General features: G+C 48.8%; 1 protein-coding gene across 1 annotated transcript; it reads right to left on the bottom strand.

The window, feature by feature from the left end:
* Positions 1 to 380: 380 nt before the first annotated feature.
* Positions 381 to 6,914, bottom strand: LOC130379016 (uncharacterized). Its single transcript, XM_056585595.1, has 2 exons — positions 6,540 to 6,914; positions 381 to 5,377 (listed from the first exon to the last, which is right to left on the bottom strand). Exon 2 carries the CDS (start codon positions 4,341 to 4,343, stop codon positions 3,561 to 3,563), a length of 783 nt encoding a protein of 260 aa, XP_056441570.1. The 5' UTR covers positions 4,344 to 5,377; positions 6,540 to 6,914; the 3' UTR covers positions 381 to 3,560.
* Positions 6,915 to 10,232: the final 3,318 nt, after the last annotated feature.

Raw genomic sequence — 10,232 nt, 5'->3', positions numbered from 1 at the left:
TTATGCCCTTCTATTCAGGGATAAGGGACTAGCAAGGACTCTTATTGTGTAGTTCTGATCCCTAGGCATTCGTTTACACACACACACACACACACGCACGCACACACAAACAGAGCACTGCTGGCCTGCCAGAAGATGGATTTCCATTGGTTCTCTGTGCCAACATCCGCAGTGTAACTACATTTCGTGTTTGTTTTTTGTGTGGAGGCAAGCACACCCGATCTGTCTTTTCCTCCTGCTCTTTCGCAAAACAGACACACACACACACACACACACACACACAGTGAATGCCAGCTATCAATATGTGCCAGAACGACGACACATCATCCATCGTCCAGGGTAGAGTGACGGTGGAACGGGCGCCAGATCATATCCTCCGCGGAGCCGTCTGATTGCATTACATCGTAATCACGCCAGACTTCATCTTGATTTGAATTACCGGTGGCCACTCCATAAAGCATCACTCCCCCTTGTCGTCTGACTACAGTGTGTCGCCGTCGCAGCCCAGAGAACAGCGGCCGATAAAACCTAATGGGTCATTAACTGATTCATCTTCCGCAAACTTTGGCAAACGTCCGATCGCAGATGCTACAAAGTGGTGTGTTATTTATCAGAACTTCCGTTAAGGTCAAACCTTGGATTGAAGATGCTAATTTCTCATCTGTTGGTTTTTCTTCGCAAACTTTGGCAAATGTCAGCTCGCAGTTGCTAATATACGATTTCAGCAAAACATTGGAGCGCAGATGAAAAAATGGGATCTTTGGCAAATGTTGGTTCATGGAAGCCGACATTGAATTTTTGCGCGTCTTCCTTTAAGTTTTGAAAATGACGGATCACTGATGCCGATATCAAACTTTAGCACTTCTTCCGATAACTTTGGCAAACGTCAGATCGAAGATGCCAATAACAGATTTAAGTGTGCTTTCCTCAGACTTCAACAAATGTCGGATCGCAGAAACGATAAGCGTCTTTGGGAAAGGGAAGGGAAATTTAGTGTACAGCATTGTTAAATAACAAGATCACGACGGGATGCAAAATCTCCCAATCAAGATACCCACAGGAGAGACTTTAACCATCGTACCAGTTGCAGACGGCCCACAGCCCTAGACTGAGAGAGTGTGTGTGTATCTGAGCTTCTATGGGCTGAAGGGTTCGGTAGAGGGATGGAATGTGAGGAGCACTTTGTCTCCACTGGTGTACACAGGACATTGAGATTGGACAAGTCTTCTGTTTAATGTTCACCACTGTTTAAAGTTGTGTGATATATAATATCTGACATATTTGAGAAAAAACATTACAGTGGAAGCGACGGTCAGAGCGCTGTAGATGAATATCTTGGAAAACTCCAGAGATGTGGTCTGTCACGAGTTAGAGGGAAAAAAAGAGAGAATGGACTGTGAAATGAAAAAAAGAACGACTAAAAATGTAAACTCAGAGGGATGGCCTACATTACCCATGAGCCGGTTTCATCAACAGCATCTCTGTCTCTGCCCAGTATCTTCTCAAGTGAACTTGAATTAGCTATTCTCAATTAGTTAAATGTAATATTCATATTCAACTCTTACACTCTGTTGAAACTTTATTCGGTTGAAGAATTGCAATAATTAATTGCATCTTTTCCAGTTTAGGGAGAGGAAGACCCACACACTTGGAGCGAGTTAAACTAGACATTTAAACTGCTAACACGTTCAATTACATTGCAGCGATGAGACACGGCCCAAAGCGTGCTGCCTTCAAACAGCCTGAGCAGCATCGGATGAAACAGCTCCGACACCACCGCCGCACATAAAACGACACTGACGAAACAGCGATGCAACCTTGCCTTTCCTTTTCCCTCTCCCGTTCCGCCCGTCCTCTGGCTGGTTTTCAGTGCGACTGAATCACCGAACGGCGTCGTTTCAAATCCCCGGCCGACGCGTCGCCATCTGCCTCGGACGCCGCACATCTTTCAAAGGCTCCGTTTCAGTTTTTATTCTTTCTTCTGCAAACGCACCAAGCAGGGCTGCGTTCCAATTACCGCCCTCACAGCTGTGGACGCTACCGAGCAAAATACCCGACAGCACACCGCTAACTAAAATTGACATTCAGCAGAATATAGTACCTTTTTACTTCATATTTTTAGTTTTTTTTTATGATATATTTAACTTTTAATATTCTACTAGGACGATATCATTTCCCAATCAAACTTGAGTAAAAAAAAAAGCCCCGTCTTTTATTAAAGGTGTAGTGTGTAAGATTTAGTGGCATTTAGGGGTGAGGTTGCAGTTTACGACCAAATGAAGGAGGTTCCTTGCTAGATATAGAAAGTGCATTTTGTTATTTAGTATGTAAAAGTAGAGGTCATTGCATACAAGTAGCGACAAGTCCCCTCTAGCGCAGGTTGTCTGTTATGGGCCACTGTAGAAAGATGGCGGCCGCTCACTATGTAGTTAATGCCTTGGTCCGCACTCGTTCTAAGTTAACGTTTTTTATTTTCATGGAATTGTGCACTTACGTTTATTATACTATATTTCTGCCAAGTCGAGCGATAAATGGAATTTAATCATCTGATTTATCGATAAACATTATATATTAAAAACATTGCAAAGGAATCAAGTTGTTGGATTTTATCATCTTGCAGATACAAACATAATTTAAAACCATTAAAATCAAATCAGGTTTAGACATTTCCAAAAGCCAATATATAGATTTGTAGTATTCTTGTAATCATCAGAAACTATTCTCACTCCTCTAAAACAGACCAAGGCCTGATTAAAAAAAAAAAAAACAGGTAACATATTTACAGTCACAGTTTAAAACAAACAAGAAATGATTCTGGTTAGCCAACAATTTCTCCCAATGTATTTCGCTTCTCCGAATATAAAGAAATAGATTCTGTGTGTGTATATAAGAAATCATTGGCTGAGACTTACCTATGCTAATGATATAGGATACCGTTAGTAAATAGAGGAAGAAAAGGCAACTAGGCATTAAAGCATAACTCTGGTGTTGTTGAAATAAAACATGATTTTAACACTTTTAAACACAGACAAACATCATGTAACCTGTCGCCTCCACGATAAAAACCATACTATACAATTAATATCCATACACTTTATATCTACTTGCCTTGTAGGACGAGCAAAATCGAAACTCTAGAAAGGAGTTGCGTTTTCTCCCGTTTGACTTCAACGCAACCCGCAATGATAATATATCGTCAAACGTTTGTTTGGCACCGTTTGGCTGTTTCCATGGAAGTAAAAGCATGAGGTGGGTCGTTCGCGTCGGTCAATCAATCTTGGTCCTGATCGTTCTGTACGAGCCAATTAACAAATTGACTCCAAAATATCATTCTTCACAATATTCTCCTCTGTTAATTTCCCGATCTGTTCCTCGTTAGGAAACTGTCAGGAACACATCTTGACTCTTTAGTCTCGGGGCCAAAATGTCTTCCAACGCGCACAGTGACGTAATCTTTCCCCCTCCCCATAACTTACAGAGTTAACTTTCGCTGGTCGAACCAGGCGTCCGACGCATCACAGCCCCCCCCCCCCGCACCAACCCCCCCCCCGAAACCAGTCCTACTGCGTCTCCGACTCGAAGGACACCTTCACATCCTCCTCGCTCTCCGGCGAGGCGAAGTCGTGCTCGCTGGGCTCCAGCACGCGGAGGTTCGTCTGCACCGCCACCAGCCGCTCCAGCCGCTCCGCCGCCACGCCCCCGGCCCCGCCCCCCCGCGCCTTGGCCTCCGCCAGCCGCGCGTGCAGCGCCTGGCACGCCGCAGTGGTGGGCGGGATCTGGAGGATGGCCGACGCCACCGCCGACAGCGGCTCCGACGAGCACAGCCCCTTCCACCAGGTGGAGGGCGACACGTGCTGGCAGGAGCTCCAGATGCCCCCACCCTTCCACAGCCCCTCCTTGGCGGAGAAGCGGGCGAAGCTGGCCAGCACCTTGCCCTGGTCCAGGTGGAGGTGGTGCGAGATGTTGGAGATGACAAAGTAGGCCGAGTTGATCTGCTCGCCCGACAGCGTCTGCTGGCCCACGTGCTTGGGGTCCAGCATGTAGGCGGCGGCGTGGATGGGCTTGACGCAGAACGCCTGGCAGCGGTCCAGCGCCGCCGCCACCGCCTTCTGCTCGCCGCCGAGCAGCGCCGAGCCGGGCAGCGAGGCGCCCAGGTGGTAGCGCAGCTGGCCGAAGGTCTCCACCACGCCCGACAGCACGGCGTCCTCCCGCCGCGCGTGCTCGATGTGGTTCCCCACCAGCGACAGCAGGTTGCGGCTGCTGGCCACGCCCTTCCAGAAGGCGGCGTCCTGCAGCGAGGACCGCACCGCCGCCTCCACGTCCAGCGTCGGCGAGAGCGCCATCTCCTGCAGCGTGGCCTGGCCCTCCAGCAGCCCGTCGAACACGGCGAGCGCGCCCGTCCAGTCGGCCCCGGGGCACGCCGCCGCCGCCGCCAGGGGCGCCGAGAGCAGCGCCGCGGCCCCGCCCCTTATCTTGGAGCTCTGCCAGTGGCGGAACGTCTCGGCGAGCGCCGGCCGCTCGCGGACGTAGCGCGCCACCTGCTCCGCCCGCTGCCCCAGCGCCCTCAGCGACGGCTGCGCCGCCACCCTCGTCGAAGAGCCGGCGGAGGCCGAACGCCGTGCAGCCCACCGCCGACACGTGGGGGAAGGCCTCCTCCACCTGCGCCCACGCCGCCGCCATGTCGGGGGCGTCGTCCGTCACCACGGCGAAGACGCGCTGCGGCCCCACCTCGCCGATCACCGCCTTCAGCGCCTCGCCGATGCTCGCCCGCTCCTCGCGCGCCTCGCTCTTGTAGAAGAGCGGCAGCGGCGTGGAGACCACGTAGCGGACGGCGGCGCCCGCCACGGCCCAGCCGCCGCTCACCACCGCCACGCAGTCCGCCTTGCCGATGGCGCGGTGCACCTGGCCCTGCACGCGCTCGTACTCGCAGTCCAGCAGGTGCAGCGACAGGGCCTGCCGCGTGGGCGGGCAGTACGCCGGCCGCAGCACGCCGAAGAAGCGCCGCCAGTACACGTCGTCCGTGAGCGAGAGCGGCGAGCCCGTGGCGTACACGGCACGGGCCAGGCACTCGTCGGCGAAGGCCTGGCTGCCCTGGTCCACCGAGTCGATGAGGAACTGGCCGCCGCCGCCCGGCGTGGACGAGGGCAGGAAGGAGGAGGACGGGACGGGGATGGAGGCCGACGAGCTGCCGTCGGGCCCCGGCGACTGCTGGGAGAACACCGAGTACTCCTTGCACTTGTCCAGGTGCATCTGCATCTTGGTGGCATTCTTGGAGTTGGTCTTGGAGCAGTAGTTGCACATGTAGGTCTCCCGGCCGTCCTTGATGGCGGGGGTGAAGTGCTTCCACACGCCCGACTGCAGCCGAGGCATCCTGCCTCTGCGGGGACCAATCGGGAACAGCGTTGTTGTTAGGATTCGTGTTTGCGTGTTTTGTTATTACTATGTAGTCCTTATGTTATACATGTAGACGCTTTCGTCCAAGACAATCAACGTCGTGCCTCACAACGCCTGCAAGCTGTTCTAAAAGAACTGTAAATCACAAAGCCCCCCCCCCCACACACACACACACCTCTCTTACACACTTATTGTAGGCTGTAGCTGTGCGTCCTTGCACTGGAAGATAGTCCTTAGCATCGCGCAGCATCTTCTCCTAGCTATCTTTGTTGTATACGGGGAATGGGTTAACCTAGCGATTGTTAGTGCTTGGCACTTGTTTCTATGAACATCCTTACTGTACCCACAGAGATACAGTATATTGTTGTTTCTCTTTCTTCTGACAAATGTACTTATTGAGTCGCTTTGGATAAAAACGTCTGCTTAACGCCCTAAATGTAAATGTAAGTAGCTGATTGCTGTTAGAACCTGAACAATCAGTATTATTAAAGGGCGCATTTTTATTTATACATTTTGAAAAATCCCTTCATACACAGGGGGAGTACACGTCTTCCTCAAGGAAGCCCACAGGCTTTGGGTTCAAACCAGGAACCTTTCGGCCCCACCAGGTACAATGTTTCATAAGCTGTGAAGTGGAAGGGGTCGGTAAGGACAGTTGTTGCACCAATACTACTCCAGTTTATTCATTTATGAACTTCTGTATTATTGATGGCCTGAAGAGTTTGCCTAGAACTAATAAGAGTTTAAACCCACCAGTATTGCGTGTGTGTGTGTGTGTGTGTGTGTGTGTGTGTGTGTGTGTGTGTGTGTGTGTGTGTGTGTGTGTGTGTGTGTGTGTGTGGTTTCATACACACACACACACACACACACACACACACACACACACACACACACACACACACACACACACACACACACACACACACACACAGCAATAGTTGTGGGTGTTATGGATACGCCTTGGGGGAGACAGATTTGCTTCAGGACAATTTGCATCATAAACACACATCGTTCAGGTGGAAGAGTAGAGCTGGACAAGCCTGCATCAAGCCTGCTGTGAAAGTATAACAGAGCACGACCAGATCCCCAACAATCAGCCAAGCCATCACAACAACAACACAGCAGCTATGAGATCCCACACCTACCTCTAGAGATCCGAACCCCTCCTCTTCTGGGACTACAGACACCCTGGTGAGGGATAAGGCGTTATGGGCGTGTCGTCCGTACGACTCGAGGGTGTATAGCTCTAGATCCCCGTTAAGGTGGACCAGAGCACGGCTGATGGATGGTCAGAGAGCCGCCGATGGGCATCAAACCAAACACACATTAACCCAAGCACAAGTGCGCTCAGCGAACTTTCCACCGCTCATCAAGACATCTGGGGTTTCAAACCCGTGAAATCCCTTTTTAGTAGAGTGTTTCCCGCATGATTTTAGGATCTTAAACGCATTTTTGGTGGAGAAACTGGTGGAAAACTGCGCTGTTTTCCTTTTGTTTGGACGCTTCCTGTAAGCCCAACGTCAGTGTTGCCAGATTGGGACATATTTCCCACCCAATCTGGCAACCCTATCTGTAGCGCGCCGTTCCATAAAACTAGGAATTGCAGCGCATATCTGGCCCAATCTGGCAACGCTGCCCACCGTGTACTATTCAGTACGGAAGCTCCGCTGGGCCAACGTGAAGTGGAAAATAGCGTTTTTATTTCTGCATACACATGGCTGCTGTTGACGTATTTTATAGATTAATGAATGTTACCATTTTGATGACATAACATGCTAGATACTTCACAGGTATCACTGCAGTGTGTGTGTGTGTGTGTGTGTGTGTGTGTGTGTGTGTGTGTGTGTGTGTGTGTGTGTGTGTGTGTGTGTGTTGTGTGTGTGTGTGTGTGTGTGTGTGTGTGTGTGTGTGTCAGCACTAGAGCCTTTGTTGCACTAGATGCCAAAACGCTTGTTTACCGAATGAATGAGATGTCACTGAGGCAAACTGGCAGGTGTTTAATCAGGGAATAAATTCTGATGATTTCGAATAAATATTATTAAATACTGGAATACCTTTAATGGAAAAACACTGAAAAAATGTGGTGACTACCCTTAATGCAGTTTTCAATGTGTTGCTTCATACAGTATTTTGCAATCCTTAACTTTTCCTATTATTATATCCCAAAATAACGGTTGCTAGTTCAAGCCCCGGCTCCTGTAAGCTGAGTGTTGAGGTGTCCTAGAGCGAGGACATCTCACCCTGACTGCTCCCGACGACGAGCTGGCTGTCACCTTGCTTGACTGACACCGCTGTCGGTGTGTGAACGTGTGAATGAATGGGTGAATGCCAGACGATAATTATAAAGCGTGGCCACTGGTTAGAAAACGCTTTATAAATGCAGTCCACCATTTACGCCTAAAGTATAAGCGTGAAAATACTTATGATATCCACTACTGTATGCACTTAAATAAGAGAAGGAGAAGTAGTTATTTGGAATCAGGATCCTGTGCTTTGAACCACACACTCCCAAACGCTGGGCATGGAGAAAGCTGCTGAGTGCCAGACCATAATAACCTCCACAGAAGTAGCTGAGTAGGAGGAGGTTGTCAGGATGGAATGGGGTGGGTGATATCATATGAATGTTTTTTTGTTTTTTTTTTGGCTAGGTTCCATCTCCTCCTGGGTTCTGCTCCTCGGTCTCATGGTTCGGTTCTGGGTCACAGCGTCTCCTGTGTTCTACGGGTCTGTTTCCTGGTGGTTCTAGGGTCTCCTGAGTTCCCATCTCGCCTGGCACTTGGTTTTTGCTAGGTTTTATCATCTCGTCTGTCTCCTGGTTGGGTTCTATCTTCTCCTGGGTTCTTCTCATCCGTCTCCTGGTTTGGTTCTTGCTTCTATCTTCTCCTGGTTCCCATCACATCTTTCTCCTGGTTTGGTTCTATCTTCTCCTGGGTTCTTCGGGTCTGTCTCCTTGTTTGGCAAAGTTCTAGTTCCTCCTGGTTTGTCTCGTCTGTCTCCTGTGTTTGCTAGGTTCTATCTTCTCCTGGGTTCTTCCGGTCAGTTTCCTGGTGGTTATAGTGTCTCCTGGTTCCCATACCATCTGTCTCCTGGTTTGGCTAGGTTATATCTTCTACTGGGTTCTTCTCATCTGTCTCCTGGTTTGGCTAGGTTATATCTTCTACTGGGTTCATACCATCTGTCTCCTGGTTTGGCTAGGTTCTATCATCTCGTCTGTCTACTGGTTGGGCTAGGTTCTAGTTTCTCTTGGGTTCTTCTCATCTGTCTCCTGGTGTTTCTATCTTCTCCTGGGTTCTTATCATCTGTCTCCTGGTTTGGCTAGCCGCTAGGTTCTATCATCTCGTCTGTCTACTGGTTGGGCTAGGTTCTAGTTTCTCTTGGGTTCTTCTCATCTGTCTCCTGGTGTTTCTATCTTCTCCTGGGTTCTTATTGTCTGTCACCTGGTTTGGCTAGGTTCTATCAATCGTCTCTCTCCTGGTGGTTCTAGTTTAGACTGGTTCCCATCTCGTCTCTCTCTCCAGGTTGGCTAGGTTCTTCTCCTGGTTTGGTTCTAGTATTCCTTGGCTCCCTTCTCGTCCGTCTCCTCGGCGGTCTGATCTTGACAGGACTTCCCAGAGGGGCGTTTTGGAAGACGAGCCAATCAGGATCAGACGGTTGATGTCCGTTGAAACACTGAAGGGAGTTTTGAAATTCCAATCTTCTGAGATTTGGGGGGTGGAGGGATTGAAGTGGGGAATGCTTTGAAGTTTAAAGTAAAGCAGATCCAGACTTATTGACACACTTATTATTTCAGTTAAGATGTTGCCGTGAGTCACAGAATAGTGGGTACTTTTAATGAGATAATACACTGCTAATCTTTTTTCCCAATGCCTAACACAGTTAAAGTTCTCAGAAATGTGTTCGTATTCTGGGGAAATATCCCTTTTTTTAAATGATCTGACACAGATGTAATCCCTTTAGTGGTAGCACTGGCCACACACTAAATTCATGAAAGCCTTTCAATTATTCTGACGAAAACAATTTGACTTGAAACATAAAATAGCTGAACCAAAAAAATTAAGGACACACTAAGTTTAATTGGGACAATTAAACATGTATATATCTTTCAATCAAACACTAGCCTCACACTTTTAGACATTAAATGACTTTCAATGAATCGGTTACGATTTTTAGATTTTAAACGTGGAAGAGTAAAATATAACTGTAACAGGGCATTATTAACGATGGCTGTGTCTTTCAATAAATGCTTGTCTCTTGATTACATTTCCTATGTATTTAGGCCAAACTGGACCTGGAATCTAAAATTGGTTTCATGGGGCATCATGTTGACTTAACTCTGTATTTGGCCTCCTTTAGCGCTGACCCAAATTAGGCCCGGAGCGCTACGACTTAGGAGGACAATTTGTTAGGAAACATGACATATTCACTGTACTCTTAGAATTCTATTTTCAGTTTCATTAGGGCGACATTTCTCTCTCTCCTGCTCTCGTTCTCGCTCTGTTGATCTGCTTCTGTCCGTCTGTCCGTCCGTCCGTCCGTCCGTCCGTCCGTCCGTCCGTCCGTCCGTCCGTCCGTCTGTCTGTTTGTCTGTCTGTTTGTCTGTCTGTGTCTCTCTCTCTCTCTCTCTCTCTCTCTCTCTCTCTCTCTCTCTCTCTCTCTCTCTATGTCCTCTGCTTTTTGATTCCCTGACAACACTGATGTGTTTGCTTCTGCTCACAATCTAATTAGTCTTTTATTATGTCGGTAAAATCCCCCTACGTTCTGTATGGTTTCCTCTCTCTCTCTCTCTCTCTCTCTCTCTCTCTCTCTCTCTCTCTCTCTCTCTCTCTCTCTTTCTCTCT

The sequence above is a fragment of the Gadus chalcogrammus genome, unplaced genomic scaffold, assembly GCF_026213295.1.
Source record: "Gadus chalcogrammus isolate NIFS_2021 unplaced genomic scaffold, NIFS_Gcha_1.0 GACHA156, whole genome shotgun sequence".
Lineage (NCBI taxonomy): Eukaryota > Metazoa > Chordata > Actinopteri > Gadiformes > Gadidae > Gadus > Gadus chalcogrammus.
The sequence above is the reverse complement of the archived record's forward strand: the minus strand, read 5'-3'. Positions and strand labels throughout refer to the sequence as shown.

What these genes read in the sequence shown, in the direction of transcription:
- LOC130379016 (XM_056585595.1), bottom strand. Translation starts at nt 4,343, where the DNA reads ATGGCGCTCTCGCCGACGCTGGACGTGGAGGCGGCGGTGCGGTCCTCG.